This window comes from Pelophylax lessonae (genome assembly GCF_965119305.1).
Source record: "Pelophylax lessonae genome assembly, chromosome: 13".
In the NCBI taxonomy this organism is placed as follows: domain Eukaryota; kingdom Metazoa; phylum Chordata; class Amphibia; order Anura; family Ranidae; genus Pelophylax; species Pelophylax lessonae.
Genome location: NC_138780.1, coordinates 71,886,611 through 71,899,711, shown reverse-complemented (window position 1 = coordinate 71,899,711; position 13,101 = coordinate 71,886,611). Strand labels below are relative to the sequence as shown.

Sequence of the window (13,101 nt, the reverse complement as noted above, 5' to 3'; positions counted from 1 at the left end):
CTATTCCGCTATTCAATAAAAACCTTTGAGGATCAATTGAATTGCGGGATAGTCTGTGTCGGTACGTGTGAGAGAGATCCACCTTTCCAAGTTGTTGGGGTTCATCTCATACTTCTGAAGGTTTGAGGGTGCTGCCTGTTCCATACTCCCCCTACTCCTCATCTAGCCTTTTAGGGGTACAAACAATAGTAATTGGGGCCTAGTGTGGTTGTGTACGTGTGATATACATACACTTTTTTTGGATCATATTTTCTATTCCGCTATTTAATTTAACTGGGCCTCCATGCGAGACCTGTGTGCCTTGTTGCGCTGTTTTGAGTACTCCACCAACATGGCCAGTGGCAATGACGCCGTTCTCAGCTTAACTATCCCACTTCTATGCCTCCTTGAAAAAACAATTCGGGCGATGATGGAAGAGGATGTGGCACAGGATGAGGAGGAGGAGGAGGATGAAGAGGTAACATTTCCAAGGCTTTCAGGGCAGTCATTCGCAAGGGGCTCCGAGGGTGGGTTCCTGCACACGCAAACGCCAGGGACGCAATTGTCCAGCAGGGGCACAGTTCTGGAGGATGAGGAGGATGAGGAGGAGGAGGAGCTGGAGGAGGAGATGGAACCATGTTCACAGCAGGGTGGCACCCAGGCCAGCTCATGGCCATCACTGGTGCGTGGCTGGGGGGATACAGAGGACACGGACCATACACCTCCCACAGAGGACAGCCTTTCGTTGCCTCTGGGCAGCCTGGCACACATGAGCGATTACATGCTGCAGTGTCTCCACAACGACCGCCGAGTTGCCCACATTCTAACTTGTGCTGATTACTGGGTGGCCACGCTGCTGGATCCCCGTTACAAGGACAACGTACCGTCCTTAATTCACTCACTGGAGCGCGATCGCAAGATGCGCGAGTACAAGCGCACGCTGGTAGACGCCATGCTGCTGGCATTCCCATCTGACAGCGGGGCCACAGTGGAAGCACAAGGCAGAGGAGGAGGAGGAGGAGGTCGCCAACGCAACCAGGGCACCGCCAGCACCTCAGAAGGCAGGGTTAGCATGGCCGAAATGTGGAAAAGCTTTGTCAGCACGCCACAACAAACAGCAGCACCAGCAGCTCAGATGGAACGTCTTAGCAGGAGGCAGCATTTTACCAACATGGTGGAGCAGTATGTGTGCACACGCCTACATGTAGTGAATGACGGGTCTGCCCCCTTCAACTTCTGGGTCTCCAAATTGGGCACATGGCCTGAGCTTGCCCTTTACGCCTTGGAGGTGCTGGCGTGCCCTGCAGCCAGTGTATTATCTGAACGGGTATTTAGCACGGCTGGGGGCGTTATAACAGACAAGCGCAGCCGCCTGTCCAGAGACAATGTGGACAAGCTCACGTTCATTAAAATGAACCAGGCATGGATCCCACGGGACTTTTCCGTACCTTATGCAGAATAGCAATGGATACCGACCTTACCCACCCATTGTTCCATTTTTGCTCTTTCTCACTCTTTTGGGGTGTACCCTCATTTAAAATTTGTGAAAAGAAGCAGTGTTGGCTACCTCGTCCTCCTCCTCAGGGCCAGATTAATGTAGGGGCTATTGGAGCTGCAGCTCCAGGCCCCTACCTTTTATATAGGCCCCGGGTTGGCCATATTCACTGTTACCGCTCTTCTGTCACTTGTAAACACAGAAGTCTGGCTTCTATGCTCGCTTCCCCAGGCAGCACCCTCAGAACCTCCCCACACAGCGTGAAGGCCGGACAAGGAGGGACAGTTGGCGATGCATGGATGTGTTTATGGGCTTCAGAGACAGCATCCCATGTTGAATTAGGCATGCATGGCTGCACCCTTCCTCCTCTGGGTGCATGGCAAGGCACGGCCCTAAGGCCCTTCAAAATCCTCAGCACCAAGCCCATGATGCTGTTAATCCGGCCCTGGTCCTCCTCCACCGCCGCTTCCACCTACACCGCCCATAGGTGTGCGCAGCCTATTGCATTAAGGTGTGCACCCCAAAGTTGAAATACACATGCATGTGTTTGCCAGCAGGGAGAGTAATGTATCGGGGCCATGTACCTGTAGGCAAGGAGAAATAGAGCAGAGCAGGTCCCAGGGAGATCTTTCCCATCTCCTCACTGGCAATGCTATGTGCCCTAGGTGATTAGGGTGTGCCCAGGCACACCCAGCACACCCTGTGCGCACGCCTATGTCACCGCCACATCCACCACCACCTTAACCTCCCTCCTACTCCATATGGGCCTCGTCCTTCAGAGATGAAGAAGAACATTGTTTTATTTTTCTGTTTTTTTTTGTTGTTTTAAGTTATTTCCCTATCCACATTTGTTTGCAGAGCACTTGCCATGCTCTTAATTACGTTTTGCTGCCATTTGCAGCACTCTAGCCCTTTCCTTTGGTGTTTTAGAGCCATTTTAGTGCCTTAAAGTTCGGGTCCCCATTGACTTCAATGGGGTTCGGTGTCCGGGAAAAGTTCGGTAAAAGTCCGGGACACGGACCCGGACTTTTTTTTAAAGTTCGGCCGAACCCGTCGAACACGGACATCTAGGTGTTCGCTCAACCCTAGTCGCCATTAATAGTAAAAAAAAAAAAAAACAACAATAAAAATGACATAAATCTTTCCCTTAGTTTGTAGACGCGATAACTTTTGCACAAACCATTTAAAATATGCTTATTGCCCTTTTTGTAACCAAAAATATGGAGCAGAAAACAAATTGGCCTAAAATGTTAAAAATTTTTATTTTTATTTTTTTTTTTTTGGGAATGCTATATAGCAGAATGTGAAAAATATTGTTTTTTTTTTTTTTTTTCAGAATTGTCGCTCTTTTTTTGTTTATAGCGCAAAAAAATAAAAATCGCAGAGGTGATCAAACACCACCAAAAGAAAGCTGGGAAAAAAAGGACATTCATTTTATTTGGGTACAGCCTCGCACGACCGCGCAATTGTCCGTTAAAGTAACGCAGTACCGAATCGCAAAATTTGGCCTGGTCATTAAAGGGGCAAATCCTTCCGGTCCAGAAGTAGTTAATGGCATCCCAATCTTAGTCCGCAGGGTTCAGTATTGAGTTGACCCACCCTTTGAAGCTATAACAGCTTCAACTCTTCTGGGAAGGTTTAGGAGTGTGTCAGAAACGCATTTGTGGGGTCAGGCAATGATATTGGACGAGAAGTTCTGGCTCGCAGTGTCCGCTTTAATTCATCCCAAAGGTGTTCTATTGTAATGAGGTCAGGACTCATTACTGTGCAGGGCAGTCAAGTTCCTCCACCTTGCTTTGAAATTGTGCAATTTTATCTGAAATTGCATGATTTCAAAGCAGCATGTCAGTGTGTTTTCGGGTGTGACTTTGAAGACATCTGTGTGGCATAATGCACAGACGTCTATTAAAGTCACACCTGAAATAGCCAAAATAAAGTGCATGTACTACTTTATTAAATTGATGCAGCACCGCAAAGCCAGAGTCGCACCAATTTAAACAGTACGATTGTTGGCAATAGGATGCGACTTGTCATGCAATTTGACCTGTTGCTCCAATGTGAACGGGGTAAAGAGCCAATCAGTTGTGCTGCAGTGCAAGAAGTTTACCAATATGAGAAGACAGCAGAGTGACAGAGAAATGAATTCATCGTGTCCTTGCACTGTCCAGTCATAGGCTGGGGAAGGGAAAACCTGTGTTAAAGCGATAGTAAACGGCAATTATTGCAAGGCAATGTCATAATGTGCTAGTATGCATGAACTTTTGGCCTGAATATTGAGCGTCATGTCTAGAAGAAACCAGGCACCACCTATCATCTGGCTAATACCATGCCTTCAGTGAAGCATGGTGGTGGCAGCATTATACTGTGGAGATGTTTTTCAACAGCAGGAACTGGGAGACTTGTCAGAGTTGAAGGAAATATAAATGCAGCAATGTACAGAGACATCCTTGAATAAAACCTGCTCCAGAATGCTCTGGACCTCAGACTGGGGCAAAGGTTCGTCTTCTAGCAGAACAATGACCCTAAGCACACAGCCAAGATAACAAAGGAGTAGCTACAGGACAAGTCTGTGAATGTCCTTGAGTGGCCTGGACTTGAACCCAATTTAACATCTCTGGAGAGATCTGAAAATGACTGTGCACCAAAGCTCCCCATCCAACCTGATGGAGCTAAAGAGGTCCTGCATAGAAGAATTTGAGAAATTGTCCAAAAATAGGTGTGCCAAGCTTGTAGCATTATACTCAAAAATACTTAAGGTTGTAATTGGTGCCAAAGGTGCTTCAACAAAGTATTTCGCAAAGGATGTGAATACTTATTTACATGTGATTTTTTTGTTTTTTATTTGTAATAAATTTGCAAAGATTTCAAACAAACTTCTTTCACATTGTCATTACGGGGTATTGTTTGTAGAAGGAAAATAATGAATTTAATCCATTTTGGAATAAGGCTGTAACATAACAAAATGTGGAAAAGTATAACAGAGTTTACTACCACTTTAATCAAAGCTAAAGGTTAGTGATTTAATTCAGCACCAGGGGCGATATTGACATGAACGACAAGGGTTTTCTGGTGTTGCTCTGTTCTGTGAAATATTCCCGCAGCTGTGATCTTCTTGTGTTGCAGGGGTTAATATGAGTGGCTCCGCCCATCACAAGTACTCCTCAAAATTACTGTCCATGCTGCACTTTCTGCCCTGCCTCCATTTATAGAAGTTGTACAATCACTTCCCATAATGGAAAGCGATCTATGAATTGAGGATAGGCGGATGAATGAAAGGTCCACGTCCTCCATTCACAGAGCACTTGTTATTGTTTAAAGCATAGGCATGCGCACAGGGAGTGCCTGGGCACACCCTAATAACCCCATGCGGCACAGATTCCCTCTGTTGCCCAGGTCCCTCAGTACCTTCTTGTCGGCTGCTGTGGGGGATGTTTCAGGATGGAGAGCAGGGGAAGAAGCCAGTAAATATGTCATTTACCAGCCCCCTTCCTTTTCTGAATGATCGCAATAAAAAATTAGCACAGATTAAATTGTGTTTACTATGCTTCAGTTTGTGAATAAACAGGAAGTTGCTTAGCACACAGCACTTCCAATTCATTCACTGACCATTGCAGGTAAGGCTGCAGAAAAAGGAATGGGGAATCCCTATTCTCAGTCCCTTTCTCTGTTTAGACGCCTGATATTTCACCAAAACACCCAATAGGGCTCCTAAAAAATAAAAATAAAAAATTGTAAACAACAAAAAAAGTAAAAAATAGTTTTACAAAATTGTAAAAAACTACTGACACCATCCACTGCCCTACTGACACCATTCACTACTCTACTGACTGACACCATCCACTGTTCTACTGACACTGTCCACTGCTCTACTGACACAGTCTATGTTTTAATACATTTACTGTATATACACTCATGTGTGATTGAGCTTTGGGTTGCACACCCTAATGATATAGGCTAGTGATAGCGAACCTTGGCACCTCAGATGTTATGGAACTACATTTCCCATGATGCTCAACCACACAGTGCAAAGTGCATGAGCATCATGGCAAATGTAGTTCTGGGGTGCCAAGGTTTGCCATCACTGCTATAAGCTGTGCACACCTATAGTTAGAAGTGATAGTACAGATTCTGTAAATGGAAAGGGGGGGGGTATAGTCTGCACTAGTTGACTAGTGTCTATGATAAAGAGAAAGAAATTGGCAGCACTCCAGGTTGAGTCAAAATCCAGATTTATTGACTGGACATCCCAGTCTTTTCTTTTGTTTTTTTTGGATTTTGGATGTCCAGTCAATAAATCTGGATTTTGACTCAACCTGGAGTGCTGCCAATTTCTTTCTCTTTATCAAGTTTTCACGGAGGCGAGCCGGGACATGCACTGGTGTGAGTCATCAGGCAATCACACCACCTTGAGCAGTGAGTTCTTGTCTTTTCAATTGGCTAGTGTCTATGACAGATGGAGCTGCTTGTAATAACCCTTGCAACACCAGAAGATCACAGCTGCAGGGATATCTGGGAGGAAGATGAATGAAGATTTCAAGGAATAGAGAAGCCATCAGCATTTGGGCATATCCACTGTGCTGCTATGTCCTTTTGTAGCAGAAATCTTCCTCCTCCAATGCCTCCCCACCGCCATAATTCTCTGGTGCAGCAGAGGGGTTAATAGAACTAAGGAAGCTGTGACAGGCACTTATCAAGAGTGGTTGACTTATGCCTCGTACACACGCAACGATTATTGGCCGACCGATCGGCCGTCTTTTGTCCAGTGTTGTTGTGTTGGTTGAAATGTGCTCTAGACTGCCCACGAATTTTCTCGGCCAACAAAAACAACTTCAGAAGTGATGTCATGTGCTGGTTTACTTTCCGTGTGTTTTTTCTTCTCTGAGCATGCCCAGTCTTGCTCATCAGATTTTTGTCTGCCGAAATCTGTACTGACTGACGGAAAATCGGCCGTTCTGTTGACGACCAACAAAAATTTTATAGCCTGCACACCAGATTTTGTTCGGCCGAAAAGTCGGAGTCGGTTGTCGAAAGCATCATACTAACAAGCCGAAAATCGGCCGATCGGACGTTGGCCGAAAATTCACGGCCAACTATCGATGCGTGTGTACGAGGCTTAAAGCGGAGTTCCGGGCACAGAAATCATTTATCAACAAACATACCCCCGGGACAGTAAGGGCTAGTACATTCCACAATGGCTAGCCTCTGATCTGTCCCGGTTTGCACTTACCTTTTAGAAGAAATACTCACTTACAAAATTTCTTCCACAGCGTTTCCATCTCTCTTGTGGGCAGCTGAAGCCGGCGCGGTCCTCTTCGGCGTCTTCTTCCGCGTCTTCTTCTCCCAGAATGCACCGCCCCCTCTCGTCACTTCCGGTGCTGCGCCGCATTCCTCCACAGCTTCTGGGCATGCCCAGAAGCTGTTTAGCAGGGGAATGCGGCGTCGCCCGGAAGTGACGAGCGGGGCTGGTGCCGTCGCATTGATTCCTGGGAGCGACGACGTTCAGCTCCCAGGAATCAGTGCAAGCCTGGAAGTGACGGCGGAGCCGCCGCACAGAGGGAGGAAGTGAAGACTAGGTGAGTTTATTCGATCTTCAATTACAAGGTGAGTAAATAAAAAAAAAAACCTAACTATCCAATTCCTTTTCAGGTGAAGGGGAACTAGCGGACGGGCACAAAAAAAAAATATTGATTTTGTGCCCGGAACTCCGCTTTAAGTCTACCCTTTCAAAGAATCTGTACTACAACTTCTACGAATGAAACATCATCCACCCATTTTCTATTCATAGGTGACATTTCATTAATAGAAGTTGTAGTACAGTGTAACAGTGTTTCTGAAGAAAACATTCGGAGCCCAGTTGCAGAAATGGAACTGTATTATAACTGATGGTCGACCAATGACAACAAGCCCGGCGGGAAGGCATCCGACCAGGAACACTCACAGGATAACAGCGATAAGTAGGAGAGGAAGGTTTCAGGTGTGCCGATAGCAGTATCTGTCTCAAGGGTAGAACTGCAGCATGGCCAGTCTGAACCCAAATGGGGAGGCTTCCAGAAGGATGGCATATCCCTGAATTTTCCCTACTTGTCTGGAACCTCTCTTTGACGCTAAGCACTGACCCTGTCAGATGGGTGACCTGTTCCTGCTCTAGCCACACGCGCTAAGCCCGGGAGCCAGAGTCTTATATAGATTCTGCCTGACTCACGATGGCCACCAAAGTCACATGGAATGCCAGCATGCAGTTGGATGCTGCATCTCTCTGACCAAGGAAACCATAGAGGAACAAGGTTCCTCTCGACTTCGTCCTCCACCTGCATTGCTGCTGCGGTTGAGCACCACACCGGAATATTACAGTGAAGGAGATAGGATCAGTATTGGAGGAGGAAGTTTTCTTTCCTAACGAGAACACAGTAGCACAAGGGACACATCTCACTGAAGGAATGTAATATACCTTGTGCTTCTTCTATATTATTTTTAAACTAAACTTAGAAATGTGAAAAAGGATTCTAAAATGATAAAAATACATTGTGTATGGTGTTCAAGCATGCCAGAAATTCTCTATATTGGAGATATTTTTTTACATTGAAAATGAAATCATATAGTCATTACAAAAAAATTACAAGTGTAATTTCTATTTGCCAGTTTTAATGACCTGGATTTCAGCAGAAGAAAGGAAAAGCTTTTTCAAATATCCAGAAAAGAAACAAGATATCGCAGGATGGTGGAACAAAAAGACGGGGTAGATGGCTTTTTCTGTGGACCACCAGGTTAGTATGATTTGTGTGAAAATAAATGGAAAATCGAATAAAACAGAACTTCACCTAAAAGGGGAAGTTCTGCTTTATGTCCCCCCCCCCCCCACCAGCACATTTGGTACATTATTTTTTATTTTATTTTTTAGGGGGGGGGGGCAGTTACCTAGTTTTTATAGGTATCTGCTCCTACCTCTGCTCAGATTGCCTAAGCGATCAGAGCGGACGTTTAGCCTCCCTTCTTTGCCTGCAGTCTTCTTGGGCACGTCACAGGTCCCAGGAGGCCGCGGGACCACTCACAAAGCACAGTGCGGCTTGCACATGTGCAGTGGGAAGTCAGGTGTGACGCTGCAAGAATTCACAGCCGGATTTTCACACTAAACAGAATTATTATTATTATACAGGATTTATATAGCACCAACAGTTTATGCAGTGTTTTACAACAAAAAGGGGGACAGAAAAATTACAATATAGTTCAATACAGAAGGAATAGGAGGACCCTGCTCATGGAGCCTACAATCTAAAGGGAGGGGGAGGTGGTGCAAAAGATAATAGCTGCAGGAATGATCTGATGGCTGTGACTTAAGTACAGTTCTTAGGTGAAGGTGGGGTAGGCTTCCCTGCATAAATGAGTTTTAGCACTGATCAGTGTATTCTGACAGCACCCTGAGTCCCCGCTGTCAGAATACAGTGTAAGATATTTTTGTCACCATAGTGCCAAATGAAGCCACGGCATTGCCTTCATTTGTTGAGGAGATGGTGGGTGGGCCTGCAGCCAGACTCCAATCCTTGCAGGGAGGGGGCACAAAACCATGCCCAGAGCCCGCCCCGACCCCGCCCTTCCATCAGCGGTACAGCGTGCTTTGCCTGGTTTATATTGTCTGCTGCAATTTGCTTCACAGGACGGCGTTGTGGCTGCAGGAAGAACTCAGCACTGTGGACACAACAGTAATTGCGGCAGTATCATGTTACTGAGGTGCTGGGATTGATAGCAGAGGGGTACATCAGGAGTGCAACTGTGGAGAGGGGGTACACAGTAGTGACAAAGAGATATTGGGGATGCAGAGGAATGCAGGGGTCACAGTGGAGTGTCAAGCCAGCGCCCCTTATTCACTGGTGATGTCTGGGCTGGCATCTGGCAGTGGCAAATAGTATGTGTGCCGCTGACAGTTACATGTATTTAGGTCTGGTGCCTGCTGCCCGATGAAAATCCAAAGGTCAGGAGGTGCCGTTTATGCAGAGGAGGAGGAGGGGCCTGGCCACCCGGGGGAGTAGAAGGAGGATGATTCAGTGCGCGAATGCACTACACATGATGTTACTTGACGTCAACGTCAGCATATCGATGTGCGGTGCCCCGCCTGCATGGGCCTGGATTTACTTAAGGGCAAACAGTGCACAGAAGGATCCTCTCTGTTTGCCTTAACCACTTCAGCCCCCGAAGATTTTTCCCCCTTCCTGACCAGGCCATATTTTGCGATTCGACACTGCGTTACTTTAACGGACAATTGCGCGGTCGTGCGATGCTGTACCCAAACTAAATTTATGTCCTTTTTTCCCACAAATAGGGCTTTCTTCTGGTGGTATTTGATCACCTGTGCAATTTTTTATTTTTTTTGCGCTATAAACAAAAAAAGAGCGACAATTTTGAAAACAATATTTTTCACATTCTGCTATATGACATTCCCAAAAAAAAAAATTAAAAATCAAATTTTTTTAACATTTTAGGTCAATTTGTTTTCTGCTACATATTTTTGGTAAAAAAAATCGCAATAAGCGTATTTTGGTTTGCGCAAAAGTTATTGCGTCTACTAACTACAATTTATGTCATTTTTATTGTTTTTTTTTTGTTTTTTACTAGTAATGGCAGCGATCTGCGATTTTTTGCGGGACTGCGACATTGCGGCGGACAGATCGGACCCCTAACTGACATTTTTGACACTTTTGGGGGTACCACTGACATTACTACAGTAATCAGTGCTAAAAATATGCACTGTTACTGTAATAATGCCATCGACAGGGAAGGGGTTAACCCTGTGGGTGATCAAGGGGTTAAATGTGAGCCTAGGGGCGTGTTTCTAACTGTGGGGGGGGGGTGTGGCTTCTGAAATGACCATAGAGATATGTGATCCTATATAGAAGGATCACAGGTGCTCAATGATCATCCCAGGGAGAAGGACGGTCAGCTGTGTTTACAACAGGTCAGGCCGCAATTGGAGCTGCCGAGTGGGGGCGGGAGTGCGCCGCAACCGCCGCACGCTCGCCCCCTAGCTGCAGGCGCGTGACCGACGTATACCTACAACAGCTGACCGTCCTTCTCTCTTAGAGGGGAACGATTGTGGGTGGCAGGGTGCCGAGTGGGGGCGGGAGTGCGCCGCCACTGCCGCGCGCTCACCCCCTAGCTGCAGGCGCGTGACCGACGTATACCTACAATAGCAGTCAAGCTGCAATCAGAGCCGCCTGACACACGCATCGGCTTCCCCGCTGATAAGCGGGGGCAGTAGGGCGCTGCTGGCGGCGCACGCTCGCCCCCTAGACTCCCGAGAGCTAGCGCCGTACAGTTACGGTGATTTGCCCGGGAGCGGCTGCCTGCCGTAGTACATCTGCAGTACCTCTACGGCGGGCGGTCGTAAACTGGTTAAAGTAAATTAAATTACAGAGACCACGCAGTCGCTCATTATTTGGGCAGAGGGCAATATTTGTGGGTGTTTTTACATTTTAAAGTTGGGGGGGTGCCAGATATAGGATCCGCCCCGGGTGCCAAATGCTCTAGGTACTCCCCTGATGCTTGTACTTGCTTTTGTAGAAGTGCCTTAGTTAAACTGCTGTGTTGAAAGTGCCAGACACAGCAAATGGCACTTTGGCACTTTGCCCAAGCAGTGGCAAGCCTAATCTTTAAAAGCCATCCTAAGGCCTCATGCACACGGGAGGTTTTTACAGCGGCTGTTTTTGGCGTCAGGCGTTTCTACAGCCAGTAAACTCCCCAGCATGTTATCTTATGTGTGCACACATAGGCTGTTATCAGCAGTTTCTGGCAAGGGAGTTTTCTGGCTAGAAAAAAAAATAGAACTAGTGGGTTTTGAGAGGAGTTTTTCAGCTGTAAAAATGCTCTAACTCTGATAAAAGCTTATAAACGCCATAAGCTTTTATGGGAGTTTTGCTAAAAAAAAAGCTTAAAAATGCTAAAGCTAATAAACGCTACTGCAAAAACTCCGAAAAACTCACTCTACACCTACAGCTTTCTACAGCCAATGCTACTGGCTTTTTATATAACGTCCAGTGGCATTGAGGCCTAAGAGTTTAACTGAATTTATACTGGGATGGGGGTAGGAGGGGGTAAACAATTATTCCATTAAGCCCTAATAAAACAGACACATAGTGAAAGTGGAGGTTTTCTGCCCTAAACAGATTGCAAAGAAGTATGGCGATAGCAAGAAAGGGCTGGGTATTTGATCTTGGTCAAGGCACCATGAAAAGTGAGTGTAACTCAATACTGACAAGTGTAAACAAAAGTTTGAAAATTCTTAGCAAGGTAAATGTGGATTTTAGCCATGCAAACTAGCCCAGTGTTCCAGGCTGGTCTTTAAGGGGGAAAATCTTCCAGTTCAGAAGTGGTTAAGCTTACAGGGAGTGCAGAATTATTAGGCAAATGAGTATTTTTGAGGATTAATTTTATTATTGAACAACAACCATGTTCTCAATGAACCCAAAAAACTCATTAATATCAAAGCTGACTATTTTTGGAAGTAGTTTTTAGTTTGTTTTTAGTTTTAGCTATTTTAGGGGGATATCTGTGTGTGCAGGTGACTATTACTGTGCATAATTATTAGGCAACTTAACAAAAATCAAAGATACAGTATACCCATTTCAATTATTTTTTTTACCAGTGAAACCAATATAACATATATAACATATATATAACATGATAGATTAGGCAACAGCATGCAATGTCAAGCGGCAGCTGCCAAAGCCAGCAGAATATTAGCATGCATAAAGAAAGGGATGTATTCCAGAGATAAGACTATAATCCTTCCACTTTATAAAACTCTGGTCCGACCGCATCTGGAGTATTCTGTCCAGTTCTGGTCGCCAGTCCTCAGGAGGGATGTGTTGGAGCTGGAGAGAGTCCAGAGAAGGGCAACTAAACTAATTGGGGGATTGGAGGACCTTGACTATGAAGAGCGTCTACAATCGCTCGATTTATTCTCCCTGGAGAAGAGACGTCTGAGGGGGGACATGATAGCAATTTATAAATATCTTAATGGGGATCCCAGCTTAGAAAAAAAGCTGTTCATTCGAAGGGATTGCATGAGGACTCGAGGGCATACAATGCGATTAGAGGAGAAGCGTTTTAACCACAGGCAACGTGGGGGGTTCTTTACTGTTAGGGCTACAAGATTGTGGAATTCTCTACCACAAGAGGTGGTTTCTGCGGGTAGTATGGTGGCTTTCAAAAGACTCTTAGACTTACATCTCAAGGATCAGAACATTTAGGGGTATGTGAGATGAGTACAGCCACACACACCTACACAGGTTGAACTGGATGGACTATTGTCTTTATTCAACCTCACCTACTATGTAACTATGTAACATCTCAACATTCACAAATATACATTTCTGACATTCAAAAACAAAACAAAAACAAATCAGTGACCAATATAGCCACCTTTCTTTGCAAGGACACTCAAAAGCCTGCCATCCATGGATTCTGTCAGTGTTTTGATCTGTTCACCATCAACATTGCGTGCAGCAGCAACCACAGCCTCCCAGACACTGTTCAGAGAGGTGTACTGTTTTCCCTTCTTGTAAATCTCACATTTGATGATGGACCACAGGTTCTCAATGGGGTTCAGATCAGGTGAACAAGGAGGCCATGTCATT

General features: G+C 45.7%; 1 protein-coding gene across 2 annotated transcripts in view; it reads left to right on the top strand.

Moving 5' to 3' along the window:
* The window catches only part of DISP2 (dispatched RND transporter family member 2), a 105,220-nt gene that overhangs the window by 66,145 nt on the left and 25,974 nt on the right, over positions 1-13,101 (top strand). For both annotated transcript variants that reach the window (XM_082275406.1, XM_082275405.1), the window contains one exon: positions 8,114-8,238. In XM_082275406.1, coding sequence (XP_082131532.1) covers positions 8,114-8,238 — 125 coding nt within the window. The remainder of the gene's footprint in view (positions 1-8,113; positions 8,239-13,101) is intronic.